Here is an 18,316-nt window from a genome sequence, read left to right on the forward strand (position 1 = left end):
CCACCTTGGTAACAGAAGGCAAAGTGCAGATTCCTGTGAAATAGCTGGGGAGCTAAGAATGAGAATACTGATATCCACACAGTTTGAGCTGCTCTGGAGTTGGGGCACAGTATAGCTCTCTATGGTGGCTAAACCGGTGCCTGGAGCATGGGTACACACAGTGAATGTGTGACTCTGGGATTTGGAGTACAGACTACCTTGCTGTGACAATGATTCCCAATGTCTGAGATGTGGGTGGGTTCAATGTAGACATAAAACCCAGGTCTGGAATGTGGTTACTTACAGAGTGACTATGTTTTGGATCAGGGCACACATAGGGTTAGAGGAGGTGGTGACTTCTTTCCCAATAGTGACTCAACAGTGCTGATTCTTGTTTGGAGGAGGAGTGTACAGACACATCACCCTTTCTGGGGTTTCCTGGTGGGGATGGCTCTTGGTTACCTCAGTAGAAAGAAATGGCAGTGTCCTGGGTGGATCAGGCCATTGGGAACCATGGTGGTTCTAGCAGCATGGCTGATGCCTATAGCCTCCACTTTTGTCTTTGCTCCTAGCTATCTCCTGGTGTCTAAGATATGCTGACCTCACCAGAGATCCTTTCTACTTGGACATTGTGCTCCACTGTGTTGCTACAGATTCATTAATTGGCCCATGACACCTCTCTGGGCTATAGTAGTTTGTGAAAGGTATCTATATTTGTTTCGTAGAGGGAGGGATGAAGGTTGCTTTCTCCTCTGCCATCTTGGTGCTGTCCTACCTTATTTATTTTTTAAACCACTTTACTAAGGTTGATTTTTTGTGTATAGTGTAAGATAAGGGTTTGATTTCATTCTTTAGCATGTGGATATTCTGTTTCCCCGATGCTATTGAGGAGACTATGCTTTCCCTTTTGTGTATTCATACCACCCTTGCAGAATATCAGTTCACAATCTGTGCATAGGGATTAATTCTGGACTCCCTGTTACATTGGTGTATATGTCTTTTATGTCAGTACACATTTTTGTGATTATAGTTATCCTTAATACTTTTGCTTTTGACTTTTATACTAGAGTTAAAATGATTCATGTACCACTATTACAGTATTACATTATTTTCTGATGTATTATTTTCAAAACATTATTTTCAATGTATTTACTTGCTAGTGATATTTATACTTTCATACACTTTGGTATGACTGTTGAGCATCCTTTCATTTCAACTTTAAGAATTTCCTTTATTGGTTCTTGTAAGGCTGGTCTAGTGTTGATTAACTCGCTAAATTTTTGTTTGTCTGGGAAAGTATCTATGCTTAACTTTTAAAGCACTATTTTTCTGGCTGTAGTATTCTTGGTTGACATTTATTTCATTCAGTACTTTGAATATATTATTTTATTCTCTTCTGGACTGCAAGGTTTCTGCTGAAAAGCTTATTGATAGTTTTATGGGTTTATCTTGTATGTGATGTCATTGTTTTTCTTTCCATTTTCAAAATTTTCTTTGAGTTTTGACAATTTAATGTGTTTCAATGTAAACATCTTAAGATTCAACCTATTTAGGATTCTTTGTGTTTCATGTATCTGGAAGTCCATTTTCCTCCTCAGATTTGAAAAAACTGTATTCATTATTTCTTTAAATAAGCCTTCTGCCATTTTCCCTCTCTTTCTTCTTGGACTTCCATATGCATATATTGGTTCACTTGATGGTATCCCATACATCTTGTAGGATTTCTTCACTCTTTTTCATTATTTTTCTTTTTGTTTCTCATAATGAGACATTTCAAAAGACCTGTCTTAGAGTTTGTTGCTTTGCTATTTTCTTCTGCTTGATAAAGTCTACTTTTGAGGCTATCTATGAAATTTTTCAGTTTATTCATTGTGTTCCTCAGTTCCAGAATTTCTGTTTGGTTTACATTTTTATGGTTGGTAAGTCTTTGTTGAACCTCTCATTTTTTGTTCATGTGTTGCTTCCCTAATTTTATTTGGTTGTCTATCTGTGTTCTATTTTAGTACACTGAGCTTGTTTAAGGCCGTTATTTTTATGTCTTTATCAGGAAGGTCATAGATCTCCATTTTTAAGAATCTCCTATTTGAGCTATATTTTGTTACTTTGGTGGAGTCATATTGCCCTGATTCTTCATGATCCTTGTATTTTCACTGATGTATGTGCATTTAAAGAAGCATCTTTACATGCTGGCTTTGGCCCTTCACTAGACAGCCCAGCCAGAGTTTGTATGGGTCCATTAGCAGGGTTCATGGGCAGGTCAGCTGTCAGGGTCCACAGGAGTGCTAGCTCTCAGGGTTTGTGGGTAAGCCTGCTGCTGTGATTTGTATGTCAGCTATTAGGTCCGTACTGTTTATTGAGAGCTTCTGACCAACCCCCTTCCTGCCTTTTTTTGTTTTTTAGCTACCTTCAGGTGATCTAGCTATGCTGATTCCCTGAGTATTTTGATTGTGGTGCAATATAAGTAGGACTCTCAGGTTATACCATAATTGGCTGGGAAAAGTCCAATGCTCACTTTATTCCCCATAGGAAAACTGAAAAGCCCAGGAGATCTCTCTTGGCACTGTGCTGTGCCAACTTGGGGGAGGTATGACATGAGTAGAGATGAAACTGTTCTTATTATCCTTTAATTGCACTTTTGCCTTGTTTCTGTGTTCCACTGCTGTGCTGTAGCCTCTCGTTTGAATTCCAGAGGTCTCATAAAGGTGACTTTATCCTAGTCTGGTTGTTAAGTCTGCATTTTTGTGGAAGCATGAGGGCTGGGTATCCTATTCCACCATCTTGCTTACATCAATCCTCCTATTTTAATTTATTTTAAGTTCAACTTATCAGAAGTTTTTTGATTCATGAATCTGGGCATATGTTTCATAGAAAATTTTAACTTTGACCTAAGGCATGTATACTCTAAGATAATTAGTAAACAAAAGTATTGATAACTTTTGGTTGGAATTTCTTGTCTTGAGACTATTTCACAAGCATGGGTTGTGTGCTCAGTATTCACCAAAGCCCCATAAAAGGCCAATAATTGTCTCTTAAAGGGTATATACTTCTCAGGTATTTTTGAAAATGACAGGTTCAAAAGCTCAATAGATTCCTCTGACCTGTGGCAGTGTCCTTCTGCCATAACCTTCAATTGGCAAACAGAAGACCTCTTACTCAAACAGTAAAGGGATATCAGAGCGGCCCAGGGGTAGTGCTATTTGGGTTGTTTGTTGGAGGACCTGCAGGCCATCCTCCTGATTGTGGCACATTTAAAAGAGACAACTTTCTTGTAACCCCATAGTTGGATGGCATTAAGATTGCCACATAGGCAATACAAGAGTATAAGTAGTCAAATAGTCTCATTAATCTTCTTTTTAATTGTTTGATCAGAGAGGGCCAGAGCCAGTTTTATCACATGGAATAAGACAACATTCCCCTTACAGATAATGCTCAGGAATTACACTTGGCTACTAGGTATTTGTATTTTGTAATAATGATTTAGAGAGTTATCACCTGTGCATCAACAGAGCATCCAGTCCTATTTAGGGGGTTTCATGTTTGGGATGGTGTCATGACTGTATTAGAAGGCTAGTCCTTCCTCTGGTAGTGAGCCTTTTCTATGTTATGGTTTATTCATTGATTACAGATAGGAAATTAAGTATATTAGTGGTCAATTTTATTCATTCCATACAAGGTAAACGGATCCTAATCATCTCTATGTAGATAGAGACTGAATGGGGCATGTGCAGTGTTAATTGTTACATAGTAAGTTTTCGCACTCTAGACAATAGCTTCTGTTATGTTTACAATGTCAGATACCACTAACAAAGGCCAAAGAGCTGTTGTATGGATTGAACAGCCAAAATCAATTGAAAATCTTTTATTGATCCAAGGCCCTACACATAGATGTACTGAGCTATTGAATGGGGATATAATCTCAAGGAGACTTTCTCTATATTAACTTCAGCAAATAAGGCAGTTGTTTCTTTTTTATTCCCAGACAGATTTTGGGAGACAGAGGTGCTAAGTGTAGGACATAGGTAGGTCATAGGACAGCCTTCCTGTGCACTGCTGAAATGGTTCTAACTGCAGCAATAAGTTAAGGAATAATAAGGAAATAAGCCTTCCATGAGGACTTGGATAAGTCAGTGGGGTTGCACATAGACAATATATCTACACCCATAAGACATTCATTAGTTGGGGCCATACCAATGAAAGTTTATGTTGGCCTATAGGGACACACATATGTTCTTTCTTTTTTTAAAAAAATTTATTATACTTTAAGTTCTAGGGTACATGTGCACAACGTGCAGGTTTGTTACGTAGGTATACATGTGCTATGTTGGTTTGCTGCACCCATTAACTCGTCATTTACATTAGCTATTTCTCCTGATGCTATCTCTCCCCCAGCTCCCCACCCCCCAACAGTCCCCGGTATATGATGTTCCCCGCCCTGGGGACACACATATTTTCTTATCTGGGTACAAGTCCCCTTGATGTTGGCCTCAGACCCAAAACCAGACAGCATTATCTATTTGCCTGTCATCTTGGCGTCAAGGGTTGTCAAGATCACAGTCATCTTGACACCACTATTCAAAATGCTCAAAAAATATACTTCTTCCCCACCTCCTAATTCATTACTTTTCTTAGTAGAGGTCCTTGGGTAATGGAGACATAAGGACCTGGTCTACTCCATATTCTTGTTCACTTTTGAAAACTGAGAGAATTTGGGGTAAATTTCACCAGGCTCTCTGACTCATTTAAAGATTCACTGGAAGGAGCTGAGTGATAACACTTGTTTTAGTCATAGGAACTATTACAATGTGTACTCTAGTCAAGAGCACCCCTTAGTTACTACATCTCCCTGAGTGCTTTCATGGAGAGCCCCATCAGTCTCCTCCTTTGAGATTCCATTTTCAGTAACAAAAGATCTCTTCAAGAAAGCCTTTGCTCAGATTTTCCAGGAATTAGTCCTCAATTACTATTTTTTTTTCAACACTCTCTCAGCTAGTAAGTAATTACTGTACTGGAAGTAGCTGCTATTTCAGCATAGTAATTTGTCAGTTAACATCTGAACTTTGTGGTGAACCAATTGACTGGACCTGTGTCTGTGGGAGGTAGTGGTGGGGAAGGCTAGGAATGGTTAAGTCCAGAATACTGAGTCAGAACTGAGAAAAGTTTCTTTAAGGATTTCCTCTACCCCACTACCTCACACCATAGATGGTCTCGGCAGAGGCAGTGACTGAACAATACAGTCATTGTTTGTCACAATACAGTTACTGTCTGAACAATACAGTGAAGTCCCCACCCTCCCCTATAAAGAGGTTTTCCACTTAAGGTGACTAGACTAAAAATGTTATATGCCCAAGAGCCTGGTTGGCCAAGGGGAGAGGAGTTGATTCAAGACTGCAACTACCTCCTGTGCCTGCAGTACACAAATCTTACCTCAAGTCTCTTTTGTGTTGGGAATATCTATGATAATTGCCAGGTAATGCCTTTGTAACTGTCCATGATTGGATCTGAAAGATCACACAAAAGCAGGGTTGGCCTGAAGTTGGATTCTTCAGTGTATTCATACACACACACACACACACACACACACACACACACACACATACACACCTTCATACACACATATGTCTGCATACATATACATTTGCGTATAAACATGGATATATACCTGTAAAGTCATATTTAGAATTCATGGCAAATCTTGGACACTTTAAATTCCAGTTCATTTTCTCAGAGGTTGTTCTTGTCTTTCTCCATTTCATATATATATATTTTTTCTTCTACTGTGTGAATCCTGACTAGTCCACAACACAGTTACTCAAATGTATCAGCATCATTATTATTTTTCAACTTTTATTTTATGTTCAAGTGGTACACTTGCAGGTTTATTACATGACTATATTGTGTATTGCTGGAGTTTGATGTACAAATGATTTTGTCACCAAGGTAGTGAGCATAGTACCCAATAGGTAGTTTTTCAGTCCTCACACTCTTCCTACCCTCCACCCTCAAGTAAGCCCTGGTGTCTATTTTTCCCCTCTTTGTGTCCATGTGTACTCAAATGTTTAAGTGTACCCACTTACAAGAGAGAACATGTGGTATTTGGTTTTCTGTGCCTGTGTTAATTTCCTTAGGATAATGGCTTCCAGTCTTATCCATGTTGTTGCAAAGGATACAATTTATGGTGTATATGTACCACATTTTCTTTATTCAGTCCACTGTTGATGAGCAGGCACCTAGGTTGATTCTGTCTTTGCTACTGTGAATAGTGCTGTGATGAACGTGCACATGCATGCGTCTTTATGGTAGAATGATTTATATTCTTTTGGGGATATTCCCAGTAATGGGGTTGCTGGATCAAATGGTAGTTTTAAGTTCTTTGAGAAATTTCCAAACTGCTTTCCACAGTGACTGAACTTGTTTACATTCCCATCAGCAATGTATAAGCCTTCCTTTTTCTCTACAACCTCACCAGCATCTCTTATTTCTGACTTTTTAGTAATGCCCATTCTGACTGGTGTGAGATGGTATCTCATTGTGGTTTTGATTTGCATTTCTCTAATGATTAGTGATGTTAAGCATTTTTCCTATGCTTGTTGGCAGCATGTATATCTTCTTTTGATAAGTGTCTGTTCATGTCCTTTGCCTGTTTTTAATGGGGTTCTTTGGTTTTTGCTTGTTGATTAGTTTAAATTCCTTATAGAGTCTGGATATTACACCTTTGTTAGATGCATAGTTTGAGAATATTTTTCTCCTATTCTGTAGGTTGTCTATTTGCTTTATTGATAGTTTCCTTTGCTCTACAGAAACTCTTTAGTTTAATTAGATCCTATTTGTTAATTTTTGTTTTTATTGCAGTGGCTTTTGGCATCTTTCTCATGATTCGTTTGCCAAGTCCTATGTCCAGAATGATATTCCCTAGTTTAATTTTCAGAGTTTTATATTTTTGGGTTTTACATTTAAGTATTTAATTCATCTCGAGTTTTTTTTTTTTTTTTCCTCTCTTTTTTGAGACGAGTCTCACTCTGTCGCCCAGGCTGGAGTGCAGTGGCCGGATCTCGGCTCACTGCAAGCTCCGCCTCCCGGGTTCACGCCATTCTCCTGCCTCAGCCTCCCGAGTCGCTGGGACTACAGGCGCCCGCCACCACGCCCGGCTAATTTTTTTTGTATTTTTAGTAGAGCCGGGGTTTCACCATGTTAGCCAGGATGGTCTCGATCTCCTGACCTCATGATCCACCCGACTCGGCCTCCCAAAGTGTTGGGATTACAGGCTTGAGCCACCGTGCCCAGCCGAGTTTTTTTTTAATGTGGTAAAAGGAAAGGTTCCAATTTCAATCTACTGCATATGGCTAGCCTGTTATCTTAGCACAACTTACTGAATAGAAAGTCCTTTCCCTGTTGCTTGGTTTGTCAGCTTTGTCAAAGATCAGATGCTTGTAGGTGTGTGGCTTTATTTCTGAGTTCTCTAACCTGTTTCATTGGTCTATGTGTATGTTTTTGTACCACTACTGTGCTGTTTTGGTTACTGTAACCTTGTAGTATAGTTTGCAATTCTGTAGTGTGCTATCTTGGGCTTTGTTCTTTTTTGCTGAGGATTGCTTTGGCTATTTGGGCTCTTTATTGTTCCATATGAATTTTTCTTATTCTGTAAAAAAAAAAAAGTTGTTAGTAGTTTCATAGGAATAGCATAGAATATGTAAATTGCTTTGAGTAGTACAGCAATTTTAGCAATATTGATTCTTCCTATCTATGAGCACGGAATGTTTTTCCACTTATTTGTGTCATCTCTGATTTATTTTAGTAGTGCTTTGTAATTCTCATTGTAGAGATCTTTCACCTTGCTGGTTTGCTATAATCCTAGATATTTTGTTCTTTTTTGTAGCTATGGTGAATAGCATTGCATTCTTGATTTGCCTATCAGCTTAGACATTACTGACATATAGAAATGCTACTGATTTTTGTACATTTATTTTGTATCCTGGAACTTTGTTGAACTTGTGTACCAGATCTTGGAGTGTTTGGGCAGATACTGTGGGATTTTCTAGATATAGAATCACATTATCTGTGAAGAGAGGTAGTTTGAATTCCTTTCTTCCTATTCGGATCACTTTTATTTCTTTTTCTTGCCTGTGACTCTGACTAGGACTTCCAGTATTATGTTGAATAGGAATGGTGAGAGTGGGCATCCTTGTCTTGTCCCAGTTCTTAAGGAAAATGCTTCGAGCTTTTGCCTGCTCAGTATGATATTGGTTATGGATTTGTCACAGGCCCCCAATCTCTTCTGGCTTGTAGAGTTTCTCCTTAAAGGTCTGCTGTTAGCCTGATTTTGGGGGGACATTCCCTTTGTAAGTGACTTGCCCTTTTTATCTAGCTACCTTTAATATTTTTCTTTCACGTTGACCTTGGAGAATCTGATCACTGTGTCTCAGGGATGGTCATCTGGTATAGTGTCTTAAAGGGGTTCTCTGAATTTCTGGATTTTGAATATTGACCTCTCTACCAAGGTTGGAGAAATTTTCATAGACAGTATCCTTAAATATGTTTTCCAAATTGCTTTCTCTCTGTCTCCCTCTCTTTGAGGGATGCCAGTGAGTCTGCATAATCCCACATTTGGTCTCTACATAATCACACATTTTTGGAGGTTTTTAATTTTTTAAAATTCTTTTTTCTTTATTTTTGTTTGACTGGGTTAATTCAAAGAACCAGTCTTCAAGCTGTGATATTGTTTTCTCAGCTTTGTTTATTCTGCTGTTAATACTTCCGATTGTGTTATGAAATTCTTGTAGTGAATTTTTAGCTCTATGAGATCAATTTGTTTCTTTCTTGAAATGACTATTTTGCCTTTCATCTCTTGAGATAGTCTTACTGGATTACTTAGATTCCTTGGATTGGATTTAAACTGTCTCCTGAGTCTCAATGATCCCCATTGCCATCCAGATTTTCTATGTCTGTCATTTCAGCCATTTCATTCTGGTTAAGAACCATTGCTGGGGAGTTAGTGTGGTTGTTTGGAGATAAGAAGACCCTCTGCATTATAGAGTTGCCAGCATTCTTGCACTGGTTCTCTTATCTGTTTTGGCTGACATTTCTTTAACCATGGTGTATTTTGAGTATAGTCAATTGACTTCATTTCTGAATGTTTTCAGAGCACTGAGGCTTTGTGTAGGGTCTTTATTTGTGGCTGAATTCTTGCCCTTGTTTTCACATGGGAGTATGTTAGCAAAGTATTTTTATTGTTATAGTTTTGACTACAAACCAATAGATGACACTTATGCATAATGGCTGGTAAATGGGCTCTTACTAAGGCATGTGGTTCCTCTGTATTTCCTTGTGTTTACAGCCATGCTCCTCCTTAGTACTCTGAGAGTGTGGGCTTCTCTTTCACTTCAGTGCCAGCCACAGGTCTTGGCTTGGCATTCCCAGGTTGTACACTGCAGCCCTGGGGCAAGCTCAGGCTTTTTGTTCTTTCCCCAGCTCGGGGGCAGCAGGGGTATGGGGACCTTGGCAGTGCCAATAGCATAGGTCTTGTCACTTGTCTTTGGGAGCTCCACCTTAAAGAAAGGTAGAACTGCTGCCAATCAGAACAGTCAGCCAATGGTGAGGTGGCTTTGTGTGGAGTCCAAGCCAGGGAGCCTTGCCTGGTGAAGAGCAGGAGGAGTGGGGGCTCACACGGAAGACAGTCGTGCCTCTTCTCTGTAGGTCAGCTGTGGTGTGCTGGAGGCTCAGGTAAGGCACTCAGGCTCTTTTTTCTTCCCCAGCTTGGTGGCAACAAGGATGAGTACTACTGCAGCAGCAATGGCAGAGGGACTGGTTGCCAGTTGCCAATGGGAATTCCACCCCAGAGAAACACAGAGCTGCCACAGATGGAAGTGATCAGGCAGAAGTAGAGTGGCTGCGTTGAGGGCCAAGGTCGGGAGGCCCTGCCCAGTAAGGAGTAGCAACGCCTGGGACCTGCATGAAAAACAGTCTGGCTGTTTTTCTGTATGGCACGTGTGGCATGTTGGAGGCCCAAGATAGCTTTTGAGCTCTATACTGTCTCCCTAGCCTCAGGGCAACAGGGACTGGGGGGACTTTGGCAGTGGCAAAAGCTGTGGGCCTATTGTGTTACCTCTGGAATCTCTGTCCTAGAGAAACGCAGAGCTGCAGCCAGCCCAAGTGCTCAGGTTGGAGGGTGGGGGTGAGGTGGGTGGCTGTGCTGAGGACCTAGGCCGGTTGGCTTTGCTTGGCAAGGTACCCTAGAGGTGAGGCCTACAGTCTGTCCACATCTCAGTATCCTAGATGGGGCCCTTATTGTTGGGGCGCATGGGAGATCCTTGCCTCCCTTGTTGGCAGAGCTATGGCGGCTGGTCCCAGGGTGCTCAGGAATCCAAAGCCCTTGGAGCTTCACATGGGCCTGAACAGGGATCTGCTGTGACTCCATGCAGCTTTCTGTGTCAGTCTGGGGTTCCCAGGGAGTAGGGTTGGGCAGGATCTCTTGTGCCTAGGTTTGCAAAGATTCATGGCAGCGGTGTGTATGGTGGAGAGCCTTCCTTGGCTCTGTGCCAATCCCAGGCAGGCAGCTGTCCTGCCTTACTCCTCTCTGCTCTCCATGGGTTACCACTGCTTCCTTGATGAATCCCAAGGTGGCCTCCTGGATGAGCCAGTTGAAAAGCCACTTGCCACTTACAAATTTATAAGTTTACTTGCCATTCTGTCTTCTCTCCTGTGAAAGCAGTTCACACTAGCTACTTCTAGTCAGCCATGTTGATCTTGAAATCTAGATTGTATTGCAGTTCCAAAATTATTTTAGAATTGTTTAGCACGTACTTCTAGAGAAACAAACCTACTGAAAATATTTTATGATGTGTGTATGGTCTGTTCTCCACACACTTGCCCATGTATTAGGGCATATGTTAAATACTGTATTGATGGTTTACCTGTGTGAGTTATTTTTTCCCTTTAATAGGTTCACTAAATTTGCTTTCAGTTTTAGTTTCTTCTTATCCTTTGTGATTTAGTTTTATTTTTTTTGAAATATATGAAACCTGAAACTGATTCCAAAAGTAAAAAAATATGCAAGGTATACTTAGAGAAGTTCCATTCCTTCCCTAGTTCTCCCTCTTTCATCTTGTAGGTAATCAGCTATATTGTATTCTTACATTTCACCTGTTTCATTTTGTAAAGCTAAGTATCTTTCTAATGTCCTTTCTTTCTTTTTTTTTTTAATCCTTCTTCCTTACCTAACGGTGGCATACAAGTTTTCCCTTTTTCAGGTTTTTTTTCACTTAACATTATCTCCTGGAAATCCCTACAGGTCAGTTTATAGAGATTTTTAAATTGCTTTTACAACTCTATGTATAGCTATTTGTACCACATGATTAACCATAACTTTCATTATACTGTAGTTTATAACAAGCTCGTCCAACCTGCCTTATTTTTGTTGTTGTTGTCATTCTGGTCTGTTTTGTTTTGGGCTTTTAGCAGCCCAAAGCCATTGTTTTTAGTTTCTGTCTCTAGTGATAAGCGGAAAAGAGGAATGAAAAAGGGGCTTTACTGGCACAACCAGAAGCAGAAACTAAGAATCTGTGACTGTATTCTCTCCCTTGGACACCCCTAGAACTTTATGGTATATGGTATATACATTGGCTTCTTCAACCAATATCCAATGCTTGAACGTTTATGTGGTTTTGAGTATTTTGTAATTATAAATAATGCCATAATGATAAACTTGTACATATGTATTTTTATTGTTTGGTTTATGACATCTGTATGATCTATACAATATAAATAACCTAAGAAAAATATAGACTAACTATATATGATTCCTAGAAATGTTTATAAAGTGAGAAAGCATCAACATACAGCCATTAAAATTCTTTTCAGCATTTTCTCATCAAATCTATCATTATTGTAATTTAGCTATAACTTTGTACAAGTGACAGAGAATGCTCATGTAAATGTTTTATAAATTTGAAATACTGAAATTTCACAATAGATCAATTTTTCTATTTAGTGGAATAAATGTATTTTCTTTATGTAGCTCATAATGAAGTACCAAATGAAAGGCTTATAGTTGAGCATCAAGAATCAATGTCAAAAACCAAATTGCAAGTAAAGAAACAAGAAACTTCTACAGAGCAACCACTCACCAGTAAGTATAAAAATTACACATAACTTTAAATTATTTTAAATTAGTCACAGCAAAGATATTTTTCTTCAGTTCATGAGTCTTGAATTTACAGAAATTTTACCTTGGACCTAAAGTGTGAATACCATAAGATAACTAGAGAACAAAAGCTAGAGTATTTATTACTTTTAGTTAGTATTTCTGGTTGTAATGGTATTTTGTAGCCATGATCATGTGCTCATTATTCACCAAGGACAATAACAGGCCAATAATTGTCCTTCAAAGAGTGTGTACCTTTTATCCAACTCTAGGAAGTTACAGGTCCAAAAGCCCAGTTTATTCTGCTGACCTATTCAGTAAGCTGCTTCCATTTGGCATCAATCAATGAACAGAAAATTTGCTGAGACCTGTAACTCAAATAAAGTTCAGAGAAGCCAAGGGGAACAGTGGCATAGGAGGCTTGTTAGATGGACTCCAGGGCATTCTGTTGTTTGGGGCCTGCTCCAAGGTAGAGGCCTTTTTGGTAACTTTAAAATGATTGCAATCAGGATTCCGTCAAGCGTAATGTGAGACTGCCAGTAGCAGAATAGGTTCACGAATTGCTTGGCCTCTTGTGTATTTGTTGCAATAGAGAGGGACCATAGTTTGACAGTTATCTCCTCAGGCGTGAGACATGTTTCCCCTTTCTAGTTTACTCCCAGGAATTCCCCTTGGGTAACAAGGTCTTTGTGTTTTTTATGTATTAATGGCCCCACCATGTTGCTGTATTGGGCCAATACAACATCCAGTCCTTGCTGGGTAGTGGACTTGCCTGGGCCTACCAGTAGGGAGTCGTCAATGTCTTGGAAGGTTAATTGGAACAAAACTGTTTCCAGATCATGGTTTTGCGGAGGGATTTTAAAGGTGTATTCCAACCTGTTCCATATAAGACAAACTGTTCCTGATCATCTGTGTGGACAGGAATGCTGAAAAGGGCATTTGCCATGTCGATTGCTTTATACCTACTTCCCTCAGCTTGGGTAATTACCTTTATGGACAGTCACAATGTCAGGTCATAGTAGTGTTCTAAGATGTACCATAGCATTAAGCTTCCCTTAATCAATGGAGTTTATAGGCACCCAAGGCGATACACAGGCCAACTTAGTTATTGCATGGAGAAATAGTCTCATGAACATCTTTGGCTTTATGATTATGAAGAGCTGAGCAATAAGGGCAGTGATTTCTATTTCTCCCTCAGGTAATTTCTGGAGACTAATCTCTAGACACTTGTGGTTTAGTAAGTTTACAGTCTTCCACATTCTTCACTAAAATGACTTTAACTGCAGTAGTTCCCATCAGGGCTTGACGCTGATGTGATTGGGGGTTCACACAGAAGGTACTTCTATATCAATAATATATTCAGTAGAGGGAGTCATATAAACGGAGGCTTGTAGCGGCCCAGTGGGACCCACCCATAGTTGTGTTTGGGTAAGGGTCGTGTTTTTGGTGGCTTCAGACCACACACCATATAGCATTATCTGTTTCACCCTCATCCTGGTGTCAGAGATTGTGGAGATCAGTCATTGGTAAACTAGTGTTCGAATGGTGTGAGTTCTGCAGTTCTGCAGTATGACCTCTTTGAACTCTGACTTGGTATACATCCTCAGGTGCCACTGTGGAAATAGGTCTGTTGGCCTAACCCCTAATTTTGTTTTGTTTTGAAAGCTGAGACTTCTGGGTAAACACAGACCATGTTCTCTGATTCATCTTAAGATCACTATGATGGGTAGAGGAAATAGCACATGTGTTAGTTATAGGTATCACTACCATTTTGACTCTAGTGGGGCTGTATGTTGGCCCTATGCCCTACTGCCTGGCCAGAAGATCCTTAGTGGGGAGTCCATCAAGCTCTTCTTTGAGACTTCATTGTTGAGTGACTAGACAATGCTTGCAGTGTCAGGGAACTCATCATGAGTGGGCCAAACTTTCAGAGAACAAATGATAGCCTATAGAGAAAGGAGAGTATCTCTAGTGCTCATATCTCTTTTTTTTCTCTGCCACCCTTCCTCATCTTCCTTGGACACTTTTAGGACACTCAGAACGAGGGGCCCTGTTGTGACACACTATATACGGTGCCACTGTCACACACTATCTTAACATGCTTACCTCCTTTATGGTAGAAGCAAACTACGCAAGTTCCTATAAACTCCTCAGGTCACTGGTGAGGTGAACCTGAGAGAACTTTATTCTTTCCAATTTAGTATAAATCTCAAATAAGTGTGTCATCATAGGCTGTCTGTTCATGCCAGAGACATATTTAGAGTTAACAATAGTCATTGGGTGCAACTCAGCAAGCAGTGTTTGCAGGGACTTGATAACAAACTACTTTGTTTTCTGGTTTATCTTTCTGTGTTTTATTTAATATAGATAGATATCTCTCTATATTATTCTTATTTCCTCTTCTTTCTTACTTAAAAGATAGTATTCTAGATATTTTCCCTTTTGGTTTTTTTCCACTAAACATTATTTCATAGAAATTTCACCAAGTCAGTTTGTAGGGATCTTTTTCATTCCTTTTATAAAGGTATGTGCAGTTTTTTGGACCATATTATAGCCCATAGTTGATGTTGTCATAGTTTATATGCTTTACTCAACAGATCTATGCTTGTACATTTAGGTGGTTTTGAGTATTTGCAATTATGCTGTAATGAATAACCTGGTGCATATGCATTTTCATTGTTTGGTTTATGAATATGTATTAATTGAAAATATAAAAAACCTAAGAAAGCCAGAGACTAAGATAAAACATATTCAAAGTGCAGGAATATTGATATGATGAGATAGTCCCAACACACGCCCATTGAAACTCTTCTCACAATTTTCATAGTAGATATAGCATCTTGGTAATTTATTCATAACTCTATAAAAATGAGAGAAAATGCCACTGCACACTGGTAAATTTGAAATCTATAGATTTCAAATAGATTTATTTTTAATTTATGGACTAAACACATTTTTTTCTATAGCTCATGATAAAGAACCAGATGAAAATCTTACACTTGGGCATCAAGACTCAATGTCAAAATCAGAAATGCAAGTGAAGGAACAAAGCACTCTCAAAGGACAAAGAATTACTAGTAAGTATAAAAAATAAAGATAACTTTAAATTATTTAAAAGTAAGTTCATCCGAAGGTATTTTTGCTTTGGTTCACAAAAGTTTTACACTTCGACTAAAATGTGAATACCCTACCATAATTAAAGAAAAAAAGGCAAATATATTGATACATTTTGGTTGACATTTCTGGCCCTTAGATTATTTCATGACCACAGGACACACAGTATCCCCCAAGGCTTTATAACAAATGTGTAATTAATTGTCTTTCCAAAGTAGTGTGCCTTTCAGGCAACTCAAAGTAATTATGGGCCCAAAAACTTAAAACCTCTCACCTGTGGCCTTCTGCCATAGGCACCAATCAGCAAAGATATTGTTTAGATCTGTAACTCAAAACAGCAAATGGGGATCATAATAACCGAGGGGAAGGTAACCTAGGACACCTGTTTAAGGGCCTCTAGGGCATCCTTTTGGTCATGGCCCCACTGAAATGAAACAGAATTTCTGGTAACCCCATAGATGAATGAATGTCATCAAGGATCACACATAGGGAAAATGAGAGTGTATTTATCCAAACAGTTCCAGTAACTGCTGGGCTTGTTTTTTTTTGTTTTTTTTTGTTTTTTTTTCTTTTTTTTTTTTTGAGACAGAGTCTCACTTTCTTGCCCAGACTGGAGTGCAGTGGCCCAATCTTGGCTCACCGCAACCTCTGCCTCCCAGGCTCAAGTGATTTTCCTGCCTCAGCCTCCCATGTAGCTGAGATTATAGGCATGCCCCACCACGCCTGCCTAATTTTTGTATTTTTAATAGAGGCGAGGTTTCACCATGTTGGCCAGGCTGGTCTCAAACTCCTGACCTTAAATGATCCACCCGCCTCAGCCTCCCAAAGTGCTGACATTGTAGGTGTGAGCCATTGCACCCAGCCTGAGGTTGTTTTTATTTGTTAGACCAGAAAAGATCAAAGCTTGGCAGTCTCCTCTGGAATGAGATGTCACCCCTTAGAGATCAATCCTAGGCATTTCATCCAAGTACTAGGTAACTGTATCTTGTCTGAACTAATGGCCCAGCTAAGAGCCACTAGTGAGTCATTAGAGCAGCCAGTCATTTTGGGTGATGTCCTTGCTTGAGTCCACTTAAATAATATAATCAATATAATGAAAGGCTAGTCCTCCCTTGGGACCAGGCCACTTAGAGGTCATTATGCATTGATGACAGATATTAGAGCAGTTTGGTAGCCTTGTGGAAGGATATTAGTTATGTTTTCCAACTTATTCTATATAAGGTTAAACTGAAAATCTAAGTGAAAAAAAGATATGGGAAGGCATTTGAAATGTCAGTTGTTGCAAACCAAGTTCCCTCAGTTTGGAAAATATCCTGTATGACAACTATAGTTTCATGTGTCTTTGGTGCCCAGGGCTGTAATATAGCAATGGACCAGCAAAATCAATTGAGTCATTATGCACCTGAGGCTGTGTACAAGATATACTTAGTTATTGAATGAAGAAATAGTCTCATGGAGAACTTTTGCTTCAATAAGCTCAACAAATGACGACAGCCATTTCTGTTTCTTCCTAGGAAGCTATTTTGGGAAATAAAGGTGCTAGGCGCTGTTAATCTGGATATTTACACTCTTCCATATGCCCAACTAAAATGACCTTAAATGCCTCAGTTCCCATCAGAGATTGGGATGAATGCAAGTGGGGGTTCACATAGAAAATACATCTATACCAACAATACATTTGGTGGGGGAGGGGAATAAAATGGAGTTTTGCAGTTGTCTGAAGGGATACTCTCATGGTAGTGTTTGACCGAGGGTCCTGTTGGTGGTGCCCTCAGATGCAAAACCAGAGAGCATTACTTCTTTTCTCCAGTTCCTGGTGTCAGAGGTTGTGGGGATCACAGCCACCTGTGCACCAGTATCCTAATGACCCTAGAAATGCAATTTCCTCCCACCTTCCCTTTAAATTCTGATGTTACCATACATTCTCGGATTACCACTGGTAATATAGGGATCTTGGCCTAACTCTTGATTTTCTTTATTTTCGAGAGCATGAAGTTTGAGCAAAAGTAGTGGAGGGTTCTCTGATTCATTTCAATATCACTGGGAGGTACAAAGGGAAGAGCACTTTCATTAGTCATAGAGGTCATCACAGTCTGGATTTAGTGGGGCTGTGTGTTGGTACCCATGGCCCACTACCTGACCAGGAGATTCTTGGTGAAAAGTCCATCAGTGTTCTACTTCAGATTCTATCGTTGATTAACTAGACTCAGATATTTCTTGGGGAGAGCCCTCAACTAGATCACCCAGGAGTGGATGCCAAATTATTTTTAGGTCACACTGTTCACTGGTCACACATTGCTATCTTGGTGGTGGATGCTTTTTCCATGCCCAGAAATTTGTCAGTTAAGATCTGAATTGTGCCACAAATTAATTGACATTATCTTATAAGGAGGTTTAATTGAGCTAGTAAAGGCTATGAAATGAAACTAGAGATCTGAGTCTGGTCAAATCTTGTCATTACTGTCCTCACCCCATCAGTGACCTTAGAGACAGCTGAGTGGTGCAAGGGGCCATTATAGCCTCTGCAGATGATGGCCCAAACATGTTTTCCAGTAGCAGGGAACACAACTGTCCTCACTCCATCAGTGACCTTAGAGACAGTGGTGTGGCTCAAGGGGTCATTATAGCCCCTGCAGATGATGGCCCAAACATGTTTTCCAGTAGCAGGGAACACGTCATGGGTGGGCAATCCTGTCAGAGCCAAAAATAGTATACAACTGAGGAAGGAGAGGGTTTCAGATGTTTGCATCATTCGTTCCCCTTTCCTCCACTTCCTTAGGCAATATGGGCACTGTCAAGACTCTCCTAAAGAGGCATTCTATAGTGATAAGCTCCACAATATGTCCCTCTTGCTCCCTAAGTTAAACAAGATTATCACTTTATTGTGAAGGCACACTACCCATGTCTCTTAGTGCGGGCAAAATGATCATCAGGACTTTGCATTGTTTTTCATTAAAGCATGAGTCTCAATAACTGACTACATTACAGGCTGTCCACCAGTTTTAGGGGAGTGCCTAGGGCTAAGAACAGTCATTAGGTGCAACTGAGTGTGCAGAGTCTCCAACTTTTTGAGCCCATTAACTTAGG

At 39.8% G+C, this 18,316-nt stretch overlaps 1 protein-coding gene across 1 annotated transcript in view; it reads left to right on the top strand.

Annotated features, from left to right (window-relative positions):
- The window catches only part of CCDC7 (coiled-coil domain containing 7), a 442,752-nt gene that overhangs the window by 234,010 nt on the left and 190,426 nt on the right, over window positions 1-18,316 (top strand). The window contains exons 24-25 of the mRNA XM_028826154.2: window positions 11,990-12,100; window positions 15,082-15,192. Coding sequence (XP_028681987.2) covers window positions 11,990-12,100; window positions 15,082-15,192 — 222 coding nt within the window. The remainder of the gene's footprint in view (window positions 1-11,989; window positions 12,101-15,081; window positions 15,193-18,316) is intronic.

This window comes from Macaca mulatta, chromosome 9, assembly GCF_049350105.2.
Source record: "Macaca mulatta isolate MMU2019108-1 chromosome 9, T2T-MMU8v2.0, whole genome shotgun sequence".
Classification (NCBI taxonomy): Eukaryota; Metazoa; Chordata; class Mammalia; order Primates; family Cercopithecidae; genus Macaca; species Macaca mulatta.